The sequence below is a fragment of the Bubalus kerabau genome, chromosome 5, assembly GCF_029407905.1.
Source record: "Bubalus kerabau isolate K-KA32 ecotype Philippines breed swamp buffalo chromosome 5, PCC_UOA_SB_1v2, whole genome shotgun sequence".
In the NCBI taxonomy this organism is placed as follows: domain Eukaryota; kingdom Metazoa; phylum Chordata; class Mammalia; order Artiodactyla; family Bovidae; genus Bubalus; species Bubalus kerabau.
This window is the reverse complement of record NC_073628.1, coordinates 20036956-20052766: the sequence shown is the minus strand read 5'-3', so window position 1 is coordinate 20052766 and position 15811 is coordinate 20036956. Positions and strand designations below refer to the sequence as shown.

The following is a 15811-nucleotide window of genomic DNA, read 5'->3' as shown; positions in this document are numbered from 1 at the left end:
AATGAAAATACATACATGATGGTGGGAAATGCCCAAAACAGGGAATCAAGTGTCTAGAGCCTTGACCCCACTTCTTCCCTGATTCATTGAGTGATCTCATACAGCTCATTTAACCTCTCTGGGCTTTAGTTTATCCATCTCTAAAATGCAAATAGTTTATCACAGCTCCTTCCTGCTTTACAGATATATATAAAGAGCTGAGCACAGTGTACAACAGTTTGGGAATATAAAACATAACAGGAGAATTAAACAGAAGAATTTGAAAACAGAAAAAATATTTTTAAAAGCAGACTTTTCAAAAGAAAAACAAGGAAAAACAAGATGGAATAGAAAAACAAAATAGCAAAAGCACTAAATAAAATTCAATTATTCTTCCAAGAATTCAATTGGCCTTTTATATGGCAACTTTGAAAGAGTACAAAGTTAGAAGCAAAAGCAAAATGATTAACATATATAAATGTAAAATGTTTTAAACACTGTAGATGAAAAGATAGTTAAGGTTTTTTTTAAGTGAGGGATAACTCTGAAGTTCCTGCTCTAATTCAAAGTAGGCAGGCACAGAAAGAGCAGATGCAAACTGCTTTGCAAGTGAAAGTATAGCCGACATTTCTGGTTTGGGGAAATCTTGGCCACAGACAGACTTAGATCCTCTTTCCCCCAATGTACTTTTTTTTTTCCCTAATCATTTATACTCCACAGCAAGCCCACTCCACCTAATAATTACATAGGGCTGAGCTACAGTGAGTCCAGCATTCCCCACAAATGTCTGTAGTTTGGCCCAAGAGACAGATCCCATCAGTATTAATCGAAGGAAGAGCAGAAAGTCTTGTCCAGAGATCAATGTCCAAGACCGTCCTGGCAGGGAGCCTTGTTGGAGGGCCTTAGCTCAGCCAGACTCCCCTATTTGGGGCAGACTTAACTGAGACTCACTTGGGTCTGCCTGGGGCCTGAGCACAAGACAGTTACACACTCGAGTGTCTGGAGGAAAGGCCCTTGTTTTTGCTTGCGCTCCTCACACCTGCAAGTGTTCAAGGACACACGTGTGGGGGTGGCTGCAGGGAGAAGAGACGGTTCCTCTCTTAAAGGGGCAGCCTGTCCTCAAAGGCAGGCACCTTCTCTCCAAACTCAAGAACTCTGTCTAATCACATTCACCCTGCCACTCAGACACACTCCTGGACAGCGAGCTGGCAAAGCGTAAGCCAGGAAGTGGCTTTCTTCAGAGCTTTTCCTCCCAATGTCTTCTAGGTAACTGACTGTTTTAAGAAGTCACCAGAAATGAGTGAGGTCTGGATTTGAGGGTATAGAGTGCAAACTGATGCTGAAGCTCCAACACTTTGGCCACCTGATGAGAAGAGCAGACTCACTGGAAAAGACCCCGATGCTGGGAAAGACTGAGGGCAGGAGGAGAAGGGGGTGACAGAGGATGAGATGGTTGGATGCCATCACCGACTCAATGCACATGAGCTTAAGCAAACTCCAGGAAATGGTGAAGGACAGGGAAGGTGGCATGCTGCAGTCCATGGGGTTGCAAAGAGTCAGACATGACTGGGCGACTGAACAGTAACAGTGCAAATTGTGTTCAGAAACAAAAGATGCTTCAGATAGCTAATATAAACATCCAAAGGATGTATGTATAAATCATGGCTGATTCACATTGCTATATGGCAGAAACCAACACCGTAAAAATTAGAAAAACAAAACTTTTTTTAAAGATAAATATATATATATCCTCAGTTCAGCTCAGTTCAGTTGCTCAGTCGTGTCCGACTCTTTGCGACCCCATGAATTGCAGCATGCCAGGCCTCCCTGTCCATCACCAAATCCCAAAGTTCACCCAAACTCATGTCCATCGAGTCGGTGATGCCATCCAGCCATGCCTACAGGCAATTAAAAAAAAAAAAAGAAAATGCCTTCTTAAGCATCTAGGTCATAAGAAGAAAGATGGCTTCACTGATTAGGACTAGAAAATAAGACTTGAGAGTTCTGAAGCCTGGACCTTTTCTAGTAGATTTTCCATGCAATCTCTGAGCTTTATTTTATCCTAGGAGTAAAGTTTCCCCCTTGTATCAAAGATGAGACAAATGATGAGTTAACATATTCAAATTCTTGGGGTGGTGAACTATATCTTAAACCATCATTGGAGGACACAACTTTTCAAGCCTTTATCCAATAAATAATTTCTGAGCACCCCTCAGATGTAAAGCGTGGTAGCCAGCCTGGGTGGAATAACAGAAGAGAGTATTAAGAGCAGCAAGGAGGCAGCAGAAGAAACACTTCTTTTCCACTATAATGGGATAAGCTGAACAGCGACTGCCCACGCCTTTAAAGAAGAAAGGACCGAGAACCCTGCCTGGAGGGGCCCTCACGAGAAATTGCACCCATCTTGGCTCTGAAGGTCAACACCCCCTCAGAGCCCAGCCTTGAGAGCACCTCTCTGGCAGAGCAGGTCCCAGCCTCCACACCAAGTGCAAACTTTCACATTCACCCACCTTAGGACAACTTTCACTCTCATTATCGCTCAAGGAGAGGTGAGTCACAGAGCAAACAATGCAGTTGGGTAAGTGAACGTCAATAGCAGGCACTGAATCCAGAAGCCAGTCACGGGCCACCAGGGGCGTCGGGATCGTGGCCCAGCGACCTGCTGTACGACCCGCCGGACGCCACACTGATCAGTCAGGGCTGATGGGGCCACGGCCACATGAGGCTCCACCCTCTGGCCACAGGGAGCATCTGTGACTCCATCCACAGGTCCCCACCAAGAACATGCTTCCTGGGGCTGCTGCGGCCAGGGACTGGGCATGGAGGTCACATGGGGCCATTCCTGCCAGGCGGGGAGCTCCCCCACTGGGCAACTTTGACCGAAATTCCCAGGAGCCTGGACGCCCGCTTCCTTGGAACTGCTGTGCCCTTGGAGGTTCTTCTCACAAGTCTCCTTCCTTCCTGTCTGCCACCAGGCCTGAAAGGCCCCCGCCTTCTCTTTGAAAGCCCTCCACCTTCTCTTGCTCTCTGCCACTCTGTACTTCAGACGTCCCCCCCTCCACTCCCCCGGACATTTCTTACAAGTCCAATCATGTCTCGACATCTGCTGCTCAGCAGACCCAAACTAACATGGTACTAATGTTGGATATTTTCCTCCCAATTGTCTGACATTGTGCAAAACTGTGAAAGGCCTCTTCTTTGTTGTCTGCTGTGTGACTCCAGGCTAGACCTCTTCCCTCCCTGGGAACCTTAATTCCCTCCTTCATCAAGTGAGGATAACAGATTTTTCTTCATGTGGTTGCTGACGACAGTTTTAAAAAATATGAACGCATATGGAAGACTCTAGCACACAGTAAGAGCTCAGCACACATGTGGGTTGAGCTGAAAAGCTGAAGTGACCTAGGTGGTAGTGCTGCGTGCACGCTGGGTTGCGTCTGCCTCTTTGCGATTCCATGGACTGTAGCCCGCCAGGTTCCTCTGTCCATGGAATTCTCCAGAAAAGAATAATGGAGTGGGTTGCCATTTCCTCCTCCAGGGGATCTTCCCAACCCAGGGATCGAACCCACGTCTCCTGTATTGGCTGGCAGGTATTTCACACCACTGAGCCACCAGGGAGACTTTACGAAGTGACCTAAACTGAAATTAAGTATCAGCTATGCTCCCCAAGACACTGCCAGGAATTACTGGAATTCTCTAAGTTAAACCCATCACCCTCTGACCAGAAGGAATGTAGAACTGTACTGGAAAAACAAAAGGTCTGGAGAATAATATGAAACAGTGATAACAATTAGCACCTAAAGAGGGTTTCCTATGGACCTAGCACTGTGCTGACTGCCTTCCATAAGCTATTCATGCAATTCCCACCACAATCCAAAGAGACAGAAACTGCTATTGTGACCATTTTGCACATGAGAATACTAAGGCACAGTGAGATCAGCTGGCCCACAGCCATGCAGCTGGTCAGTGGCAAAACCAGGACACACTTTGGCTGCCTGGCTCCAGAGTCCCCGCTCTCAACTCTGACACACTGAAGCCTCTGCCACGTAGCCCAAGGTCAAACAGCCTCTCACCTCTCATGTGCTTAAGCTGAACCTAAACCTGAAGGCATAAGAGTAGCAGATGGGGTGATTATCATCACCCCATCTGTAAGCATCACAAGAAAGTCACTTTAGGGGGAAGAGGATGGGGAGGGATACACAGAGGCCCTTGAACAACACAGGTTTGAGCTTCACAGATCCACTTATACATGGATTTCTTTTGAATATAAACATACTTAAAAAATCCTTTTTGTAGATTTGCAGCAATTTAAAAAAAGAAAAAAAAAATCAGACAAACCGCATAGCCTGGAAATATGAAAACATTACGAGAAAAAAAAGTGAGGTCAGGAATGCATAAAATACACGTAGATGTACATAAAACACAGAATATGTGTAAGTGGACTGTTTATGCTAGCAGGTCAACAGTAGGCTAGTAGCTAAGTTTGGGGATTATACTCAGATTTCTGACTGCACAGGGGTCGGCGCCCCTCACCCCACGTGTTCAAGGGTGGACTGTAGCGTCTGTTGAATGGAAGGAGTCTCCAGGCATCTGCTGAATGGAACGAGTCTCTATGCTGAGGACCCACTCACTGGTCCGACAGCACCCAAGCTGGAAAGGCAACGGGGAAACCAGGAGATGCCAAGGGGCACAATCAAGGGATCAACTGGAAGAGCCCTTCACAGCTGAGGCCATAGGAGTTTCCAGGCCAGCTGCTCACGACCAACAGGACCTGCGTGGTTGCCTCAGCAACACACGGGATGGATTCTGCTCAGGGGAAACGTTGGCTTCAAAGACACAAAGGTGGAGCTTCCAAGAGGAGACAGAGTGGCATTCCAGCAGGGTCACCACCCAGTTCCACCACATGGAGTTAGAGTTTGTTAAAGAAACAGCCACCCAGAAAATGGGAGACCCAGAGAAGCCTTGAAAGCAGGTGGTTGGCAGGGGAAAGGGGTTGCTGTGTCCCCTAAAAAGATGGGTCCCCTTGTGAGTTTCCTGACTCCAAATCCAGGCACCCATAGGCTTCAGGTGGTTTAAACACCAGGATGTGCAATCTGTTTTGTACAGTATAAAGGTGTCTCTCTGCCCTAAAGGCAGCTTCCTGGAGCTACGGGAGCTGCGTCCAGTCCCCAGGGTGGCTCAGCCAGCTGCGGTCTTCAAAGGCGACTGACAAAAAACAGGGAACCTCCCTGTCCACACCTTCAAAGCCGTTTAGAAGGAAAAAAACGAACAACGAAGCCGAGTCCTCCCACCATGTGATTTTCTCCATGGGTGGCAGATGTCTAAGGCCAACTGTCCCCATGCAAACCAGTCAGGAGGCAGAGACAGTGGGACCTCCACACAGGCAACAACACCAAGCGGCTTCTGATCCCTCCAGCTCGGAGCTGCCGGGGACCCCCGCCCCCAAGCTCCAACGTACTTCCCCAGCAGTCTCATAACTGAGCAGCATGTCAACTCGCTACTCCAGTGAGATCCCACTCACATTCCATGTGCGCACTGAGGACCCACCGTCAAACACAGCGCAGAGAATCAGAATTCCCCAGCTTCTGAGATGCTGGCTGGTAGCTAGGCTCCACGTAGGCTGAGGGGGTTTGTCTGGCTTCCTGCAACCCACCACTCACAGGGCCCTCTGAGGAGGAAAGGGCAGATGCTGTTTCTGCCTCTCTCATTGCCAAACTCTTCTCCTCCCAGCCATCCAGGAGCTACCCATGGATGCTCTACCCTGAGACAGTGACACTCCCTGTAAGCCTGAGGCCAAGTCCAGCTTTGTCTGGGTGAGAACCTCAGGATCCTTGTAAATGGCAGGACTGCACAAAAAGGGCACCAGGGTTTTACGCTTACGTCAGGAAAGACTGTAGTCAACTCACCACCTTACAGCCACAGTACTGACACGGAGCGATTGTATTCCAGAACCTGGCTTAGGGAATATTCCCTCCACCCCCAATTATAAAGCTCCAAGTTGTTCCTAATAACATCTCCATGGGAATGCAGGCTATAATTAGAATCTCCTGCACCAATTCACACCACAGTGCTCTTCTGCTCTGGGGACCCCCTCTCCTTTCCTCATCAGTGACTGAGGCTCATGAGAAGCTGCCCCTGGGGGTTTTACCTGAGGACACTGAGATGATTTTGCAATCCAGCTTTCCTTCAGAAAACCGTGATTTCAGGTGATGCCGCCCAAGCTCAGGTTTCATTCTGAACTGAAGGGCTTGGAAGCCCTTCCTTCTCTTAGCAGTAGCTTTATGTTTCTGAACCCTACAACTCAATGACCAGTCAGAATGCCCAGGTTTTAGGTGTGGCCCTTGGACTCTGTTATTGTGTGAGGATAGACAGGCTCTAATTTATCTACAAAATGAGAAGAAGGTTTATTTCGGGCTAAAAGCAACAGATGCTAAAGCATCTATTTCTGCTTTATTGACTATGCCAAAGCCTTTGACTGTGTGGATCACAAGAAACTGTGGAAAATTCTGAAAGAGATGGGAATACCAGACCACCTGACCTGCCTCTTGAGAAACCTATATGCAGGTCAGGAAGCAACAGTTAGAACTGGAAATGGAACAACAGACTGGTTCCAAATAGGAACAGGAGTACGTCAAGGCTGTATATTGTCACCCTGCTTAATTAACTTCTATGCAGAGTACATCATGAGAAACGCTGGGCTGGAAGAAGCACAAGCTGGAATCAAGATTGCCAGGAGAAATACCAATAACCTCAGATATGCAGATGACACCACCCTTATGGCAGAAAGTGAAGAGGAACTAAAAAGCCTCTTGATGAAAAGTGAAAGAGGAGAGTGAAAAAGTTGGCTTAAAGCTCAACATTCAGAAAACTAAGATCATGGCATCTGGTCCTACCACTTCATGGGAAATAGATGGGTAAACAGTGGAAACAGTGTCAGACTTTATTTTGGGGGGCTCCAAAATCACTGCAGAAGGTGATTGCAGCCATGAAATTAAAAGACGCTTACTCCTTGGAAGGAAAGTTATGATCAACCTAGATAGCATATTCAAAAGCAGAGACATTACTTTGCCAACAAAGGTCCGTCTAGTCAAGGCTATGGTTTTTTCAGTGGTCATGTATGGATGTGAGAGTTAGACTGTGAAGAAAGCTGAGCACCAAAGAATTGATGCTTTTGAACTGTGGTGTTGGAGAAGATTCTTGAGAGTCCCTTGGACTGCAAGGAGATCCAACCAGTCCATCCTAAAGAAGATCAGTCCTGGGTGTTCATTGGAAGGACTGATGCTGAAGCTGAAACTCCAATACTTTGGCCACCTGATGCAAAGAGTTGACTTACTGGAAAAGACACTGATGCTGCGAGGGACTAGGGGCAGGAGGAGAAGGGGACGAAAGAGGATGAGATGGCTGGATGGCATCACTGACTAGATGGACGTGAGTCTGAGTGAACTCCGGGAGTTGGTGATGGGCAGGGAGGCCTGACATGCTGCGATTCATGGGGTCGCAAAGAGTCGGACACAACTTGAAAAGCAACGAGGATTGTCTAGGGCTTCTGTTTCTACAAGGCTAGTACCGCTTTGTGCAATGTCTCACTCAAAAATACTTGCAAGTTGAATTCCTGATGGTCTCAAATGTCTTTCAGAGGCTGAAGGATCAGCTATTCATAAGTCTGCACAGCATAGTAAACCATAATTTCATTACAGGTAATGAATGGCTTGGAGCTTAGCCTTTTCCCACGCTCCGTGATAAAGAAGAGACCCTGAGCACTTCATACAACAGCTGAAACACAAAGCTGGGGCCACACCTACACACTGACAACACAACTATTACCAGCAGGACTGCTCCACACCAACTGCAGGAGTGACAGGAAAGAATTCCTTATCTGCATCAACTGAAGTCTGGCAATCTGGAGTGAAGTTCTAAGAAGGTGGTTTAGAGACCATAGCTCCACCCACTCCTGCATGCCACGCCCCCTCCCCCTGCATAGTGTTAATGAGTGACAAGCAAGGCACAAGGCCCTGAATCTACTCTAATGGGAGTAACTGAGATAACCAATGAGTGTTCTCATTCTTTTAGAGAGAAAGATTTCAAACTGAGGTGAGACATCCAGCACTTAAGTTTCAGTTCAAGAGCCACCTTCCTGCAGAAGGCTTGGAAAAAGTCATTTTTTTGTGTCTCAGTTTCGTCATTGACAAAAGGAGCCTGGAGGGACAGAGAAGGGAAGGGATCAATACTCTTTGACAATCCAGCATATTATTCTACACCTACTGAAATGGAGGGGGAAAAAAATCACGGATGCCTATGTTTGTCAAGGATCTAGAAAGTATTTTGTTTAGGTCCATCAAATACACAGAAAACACAGGGCCACCTCTCTCAGATGGTTTTGTAATCAGATGGGGTTCATAATGTATCTTCAAACAAAAGAAAATGGAGCTTTCTGATTGTATCAGTTTGATAATCATAAGCAGTCCCAGCAAGGTAAGAAGGTGCATTCTGGCGGAAGCCAGTGCTGCATTTGATGTATTCTTAACTCAGCTAACAGGCAGGCTTTCAAGCCACGTTATCTGCCCCCACATCTTGACCTAATTTAACAAGTTGCCATGGGAGCCCAATGAAGGTTGATGCAATTTTCTTATCTTGGGAGGAAGAATGCAACTGAGCGAGAGAATGTGAAAATTCAGTTTCTAACTGATTTCCACACTTACGGTGCGGTAACTAAGACAGCATCAGAAGAAGTCAAATGTATTCCTTTGAGGGTGTAATGGGCAGAGAACTGGGCTCCCAGAGACAGGAAAATGGATTCACGTTCCAGTTCAGGGTATCTATACAGACATCCTTTCGTTCAGGTGACATAAAAGGTATACATGTGCTCCTACTGTGTAGACACACATACCCTGGAGGTAAGCAAATTTAAAGGAAACAGATTAAAAAAAAAAGAGAGCATAGAACTTGAGATCGAAAATAGGTGTGATGTTTATGAGCAATAAAGAGTTTTGCCAACACTTAAACAATGATTTCCACTCTCCAAAGTACTTTTCCGAACTTCAGATCATCTTGGCATGTCTGCATAGACTCAGAGACTCGTTTATAAGAACTCCAGTCACTGCACACATCCCAGGTGGTGGAGGGGCCTAGGGAAGCATGTTCTGTTCCCTGGCCTGTTCCCTAGGATTTATCTGAGATGATAAGAGGTCACAATGAGGGGCAAGATATAGTTTTCACTGTGGACAAGAGATATTTACCAGACAGTGACCATGGGGCCGAGGGGGTGGAGGGAGGTGGGAAAGGCTGGGGGGGTGGGGAAGAAAGCCACCCAAATTTGGACCACTCCCCATACACCAACCATGGGGTGGCAGGGAGTCAGACATGACTGAGCAACTAACACCACATGCCAAATAAATCCTGACTTTCATCAAACCACAGCAATAAGAAAATCCAGTTCAAGTCTAAGGACAATGACAATATCTTGAATTCGTCAAGATAGTGAACCTTCCAGGCCTACGAGCACTTATCTGTACTCAACATGTGCTCAGAAACATCTGCTGAAATAATTGATTTGTTACGATTGAGCTTTCTCTCCTGTGTCTAGCAACTTGTCTGGCACTCATTTGTCTCATTAACTGAGTTAGTTCAATTACATGCTCACAGATCTCCTACCAAGAGAGGGAGGGACACTTCCACTTCGCTAAAAGTAGAAGAGGGTACAAGGTAAATTTGCCTAAAATCACACAGTGTGTGAGGGCTGGGGGGAGCATGGAGGACTTCTGTTTTCTGGGCTATTGTTTGCACCTCTATCTGAGATGGCTTGAAAAGTAAAATCCCCAGTTACAAAGAAGAAAAAGCTGAATGGTAAGATACTTTAAAAATTGTATTTTAGTTCAAATGACTACTGGAGTTTTTGAGATCATTAACTGATAATCATCTTCTCCTTTGTCCCATTCAATGAATATTCTACTCCCTTAGAGATAGAGACAGAGAAAGAGGGAGGAAACAAGAGCGAGGAAGAAAAGGATGAAGGAACGATGGAAGGAACGAAAGGAAGGAAGAAGCAATCATTAAAACAATCCACCCAAAGAAGTGCATGTGTGCTCAGTCATGTCCAACGCCTCTGCAACCCCATGGACTATAGCCTCCGCAACCCCATGGACTGCAACCCCATGGACTGTAGCCCCATGGACAGGCTCCTCTGTCCATGGGATTCTCCAGGCAAAAATACTGGAGTGGGTTGCCATTTCCTTCTCCAGGGGATCTTCCTGACCCAGGGATTGAACCCACATCTCCTCATTGGCAGGTGAATTCTTTACCACTGAGCCACCTGGGAAGCCCAAACAAGGGATGACATCAAACACAACTCAGACTTCCAGGACATTCCTGTATTTGTCCTGAAAAGAGGTTTAGGTGTTCTGATCTGTTTGGCTTTGGATGAGAAATGCCCATCTGTTAGAAGGCTCACAGGTGGCATTTTGGTGTTGGCTCTCCTGATGGCTGTCTTCATGTCCAAATTCGTACTCCTAGGTCTTAACATTCCACTTCATCCTTTTCCTTCTCTCCTTGAAACTATGACACTTGGAGAGATTTCCAACTCTCAGATGATTCTTGTCAAGATCATCTTAGCTGAAACTCTTCAAATCACTCTTGTAGAGAATGAGCTCTGCAGGCCTCTCCCATCAGACTCCAATAACTTATACACATGCCCTTTACAGAAGAGTTTCTATTTGAGGTGGAGATCGGGCTTTCACCATTTCTAGAAACTTCTAAACTTTTTGTAGAGTAGCCACGATTCCTTACCACAATCTTACCCCATGCAGGTTGACCTAAATCATAAGGCTTTCTCTGGCCATAACCCAAACTTTAGAACTTAAAAGTCAGTATACTTAATGTCATTATCCACAAAACCACCTTAACTAGCAAAATTTTCAGAACTGCACACCAAACGAAAAGAAAAGGATGAAAACTGTTAGAGGAGAAGAATTATGATCATGCCTGCTGACCGTGGTTATGGTAGAGATTATGTCAGAGGGAATAAGGCAAGACTTTTAATAAGGAGAAGCTACACTGAGGATTTGGTCCTGGAAGTCAGGGTGGCAGGGGGAGGAGAGGTGGTAGCCTTTTCACTTGGGCAAAGACAGCACCTGCACCACAAGGAGAGAGGCAAACACAGCCACTCGGAGATGCCTGCCACCTCCACAGCCCCGATTCACTTCACAGCTACCTCTGCCTCTCCGCCTCCTAACTACGCAATCATTTTCCTCCTCCTCCATCAGTGTACCCAACTGGAGTCCAGTTCTCAAAATACCTAAGTGTTACTATAAGGGGTTTCCCAGGTGTCGCAGGGGTAAAGAACCTGCCTGCCAATGCAGGAGATGCAAAAGAAGCAGGTTTGATCCCTGGGTCAGGAAGATCGCCTGGAGAAGGAAATGATGGCCCACTCTAGTATTCTTGGCTGGAAAATCCCATGGGCAGAGGCGCTTGGCAGCCTACAAGTCCATGGGGTCGCAAAGAGTCGGATGCGACTGAGCACAAGCAGCACTCTCATACATCCTAAAAGACACTTTACACACTTTCTTTACTCCAAATGTCATTAATAGAAAGGCACAAACTTTCTCCTGTCTGCTGCCCAGAGGGAAGGGACTGACCCCCTTGCAGAACAGCGATTTCCCACCTACTCGTGATGCTCAAGCAAGGACTTGGGAAATATTGTGGGAAGAAAAAAGTAGTTGACTATTAAGCTCCTTTCTGGCCCACGACTCTGTATATAGTCCTGGTCACTACTTCAAAATCCAAACATGACTCCTGAGCACCTATGCATGCACTGAACTGCACAAGGAGCTGGAGGGATACAACGTAAGAGACACAACCCTGATCCATGAAGGAGGAGGAACTTTTCCAAGCATGTGAGTTGTTCTCAAAGGTCAGCTGAGTTTCCTTGAGTTTTCCCTCACACAAAAACAGGGATAGAGCTTAGTCTTAAGATCAGATAGACACCTCTCTAGAAATGCACATTGAGGTATCTGTCTTCATCCACACAAAGGGTCTTCACATGGTGACCCACCCAGGGTGGATAAATTCCAAGAGGCCAAGACCACCACTGCACATTCGAAGCTTAAAACAAGCTCCACTCACAACACAATTTCTGAATTTTAGCAACACTACGATCTTACAGGCTTCCCTGGTGGCTCTGCAGTAAAGAATCTGCCTGCAGTGCAGGAGCTGCAGGAGACGTGGGTTCGATCCCTGGGTCAGGAAGTTCCCCTGAAGGAGGGCATAGCAACCCACTCCAGTATTCTTGCCTGGAGAATCCCATGGACAGAGGAGCCAGGTGGGCTATAGTCCATGGGTTGCAAAGTGCTGGACTGAAGAGACTGAGCAGGCACAATCTTACAGAAAAGATCTGATCATTAATATATTCCTACTCCTCGGATAGATCTCAGACATACTCTTCAAACCTTCCCAAGGTTACACAGCCTCTGTGCCCCACCTCGCTTGGACAATGAATTCAGATTCTTGGACCAGATTCTCAATCAAAGCCCAAGCTCTCAACATACACCTTCCTTTCTCTATGATCTTTCTTTTGTTGAACATGACTACAACTTTCACTCCTGGGGGAAAAAAGTCAATAATAAAGCTCAGTGAGAAGAAAGGTTTTCTCTAGAGGCCAGGATCTAGCCTGACTGTAGGGTGACTGAGGGCACTTTTCCCATTTCCACTCCTGCCTGATAATGAGGATTCTACTGCCGATGAGTCCAGGGAGTAGACCCATTCAGTGATGGCTTTCAGCGACGCTGCTGCTGGCTCTGTGTTCAGAGAGCCCTCCAAGAGCTGGTGAGAAGAAGCCCCTTGATGCTAGGCCGGGAAGGCAGAATTTCCAGAAGCACCAGATCGACAGAATTCCCTTCCCCTAGTTACAGATCAAAATATCAGTTTTCCTACCACTCTTGGAAAGAATCCCTTGAAATAGAATGATATTATTTGCTTCCAAAACCCAAAGGCTATCTGCAGAGTGGCCTGAGAGGCTGACCCAACCTCTCAGAGTCTTCTTGTCCCCTAGGAAGGGGGCGACCTTAGGGGCTGGGGACAGCACAGAAGTGTCCAGGGAGCCCACCCCAGAGGGCGGGAGGAGGCCAGGCGTCCTACCTGTGTAGCCGGCCAGGGCCGCAGCAGGAATGACGGGCTTGTCCTTATTGAGGTCAGCGCGGTCACGCACATAGTCCTTGAAGGTGCCCTTGGGCTTGTGGTTGGGCAAGGCAGCTGGATAGTCCTCGGAGTCGAAGCTGTCGTAGGAGGGGACGCGCTGCAGGCTGTTGAAAGACGACTGGCTACTCCAGGACTGGGTGAGGCGGTCGCAGCTGTCATAGCTCTCTATGCTCTCGAAGGAGTCCTGGCCCCCGAGCTTACCTGGAGGAGGAGGAGGAGGCGAGAGGAGGGCGGGGAGGAGGGATGGGAAGAGACACTGTGAAACCCTCTCGGTGAGGATGCGCAGGAGGGATACAGAGCGGCCGGCGGGGATGGAGGTGCGTGCGTTTGCTCGGGGGAAGAGGGGCTGCCTGCCTGGACCCAGCCTGAGAGCCCCCTGCATGGTCCGGTCTTGCTCCAGAGCCTCTAGGACCGAGACTCAGAGCCGGGTGTTGCTACTCATCTCTGCCAGGGGGAGACAGCAGTGTTTGGAACGACAAGAATTCCACAACCAGAAACCTACAGGCTGAGAAACACGTCTGTTATGACGAGATTTCTGGCCGATGAGTTAGACCCAATGAGGGGATGAAGAAATCTGAGCTGCATCAGGCTCAACTCACCCTCTAGCCTAACTCAAGCCAAGGAGATGATTTCAAAAGGCCCCATTTGGCAAAATATTTTGGTCATAAGAAAAAAAAATTCCATTACACTAGGAGAGGATTGACCTTCCTTGACCTTGGAACTAAAACACTATTTTTTAGCCTTTTTTCCAAACACTCTTTGAAATGTACATCATACTGCCTCTATGCCTTCTCAAATAGAAAAAGAAGTTATGAGATTTTTTTTTCCAGGAGATTAAAAAAGAAAACATTATCATTCTCTAAACAGAAATCCATATTCTTTACCAAGCACTATCTGTACTTGAAATTTGTGCTTTATTAGGGAAACGAAGGCAATTAAAAAAACAAAGAAGTTGACTAAAGAGTTAAGGTCCATAGCAATGGCAGAAATCCTTTACTCTGTGAGTTGCTTAAGGCATTCTTAACTGACCACAAGATCATGCAAGTTCATTAATTTCCCAAACCAGGTTATAAACAGCTGCTATGATTGCATAATAGCTCCTAGAGAAATTTCCATTGGCAAAAAATGCCATTTAAAAGGAGGCTGAAAACGGAGGAGGCGGGGAGGGGGGGGGTGGACAAAAACAAACGCAGCTAACTGCTGAAAAGGCTCACAGGAATATTTTTTATGTTTTATTTCCAGATACTTTCCAGGCAACCTCAATTAAATCATGGGAGATTAAATGGCTGATTGAGTCCAGCAAAGTCAAGAGGCCAAAGGATGTGACAAATGTGCATGCAGAAATACCTGTGAGTCAAGGCTGGCTTGCTTACTCTGATGTTTAAATCCCAGAAGAAAGTTGGTATATACAAAGTAATACTAGTAAGTTTCTGGTGTATCCTCCCCTTCACAACAGAGGAAATTCATTAAGACAATGAAATTCAAATATTTAATTTTGGTGTCCAAACCAAAATTAAATATACAGTAATTAAGAAGGAAGATATATCACTTCCAAAAAAGATTTTTAACCCCAGATAAAAGAAGTTAAATATGTAATTTTTGCATTATCTACTCTTGTAAATTTCCTGAGCCTCTTATCCCTTCCAACATTGCTTGGAACAAAAATATAGTTAGTTATCTGCTTCGTCTCATTCCTTCTTCCAACCACTCATTCAAAGAACGGCAATCCCCAGAAAGCCTCGGAGCTGTCCGCCCCATCTGCCAAGTCCACTGTCATATTTGCAACTTATTATTATTATTATTATCATCTAGTTAATACTCTGTAATGACCTACATGGGAAAAGAATAAGAGTGGATATATGTATATGTATATATATATATATATAAACTGATTCTCTGCTTTATACCTGAAACTAACACATTATAAAACAACTATATTCCCCAAAAATGTTGTAAATAAGAAAACTTTAAAAAGAAGGAATTGTCCCTTCCAGAAATTCACATTAAAAGTCTCAAGAAAACAGACCCCAACCAAGAATGCAGCAGCCTCTTTTCAACAGAACAGGAAATTTTGTGGCCTCCCATAAAAAGGTGTTTGCTCATTCCAGCTGTCCATCTTAAACATACCAAAAGCCTAAGAAAGAGTTTATATTTTCATGAGGAACACCACACCAAGTCCCCTGCATTTACACTCAAAAGTCCCTGAGATGATTCCGTCAGTCATTTTTATACCGGGAGGGCGTGGAGACTGGAATTTCCACTCGCTGGACAGCTGAGGTTCCAAGGAACCCCAGTAAGCAGGGACACTGAACGAGGCCATAACCGCCCCCTGGCAGCCTCTCAAACATGAGCCAAATGCAACTCTGTTGAGAGCTGCGGTTTATAGCAGGAGGCTGCTTTCATTTCAGCTCTCTTTCACAATCCTAGAGCTGGGAACCTTCATTTACGGGTATTTTTCTCCCAAAATGGGTTGGTTCCAACTAGATGAGTCGCTCAGTTAGGCTACTGTGTTCAGGGGCGGGGAAGCTCGTGTCCTCTAAGACATCCATCGGCTGGCTTTCCTGAGAAACGTCTCGGCGAGGTCCTTGCAAAGCTCCCTGACCCCACCACACAGACCTCAGGGCACCCAAAGCAAGAGGTGGGGGAG

The 15811-nt window shown here is 46.3% G+C and overlaps 1 protein-coding gene across 7 annotated transcripts in view; it reads right to left on the bottom strand.

The window, feature by feature from the left end:
- The window catches only part of ETS1 (ETS proto-oncogene 1, transcription factor), a 138549-nt gene that overhangs the window by 12644 nt on the left and 110094 nt on the right, over positions 1–15811 (bottom strand). For 5 of the 7 annotated variants that reach the window (XM_055581197.1, XM_055581198.1, XM_055581201.1 and 2 more), the window contains one exon: positions 13105–13365. The exons of the other annotated variants lie outside the window; for them this stretch is intronic. In XM_055581197.1, coding sequence (XP_055437172.1) covers positions 13105–13365 — 261 coding nt within the window. The remainder of the gene's footprint in view (positions 1–13104; positions 13366–15811) is intronic. 7 annotated transcript variants of the gene reach the window in all.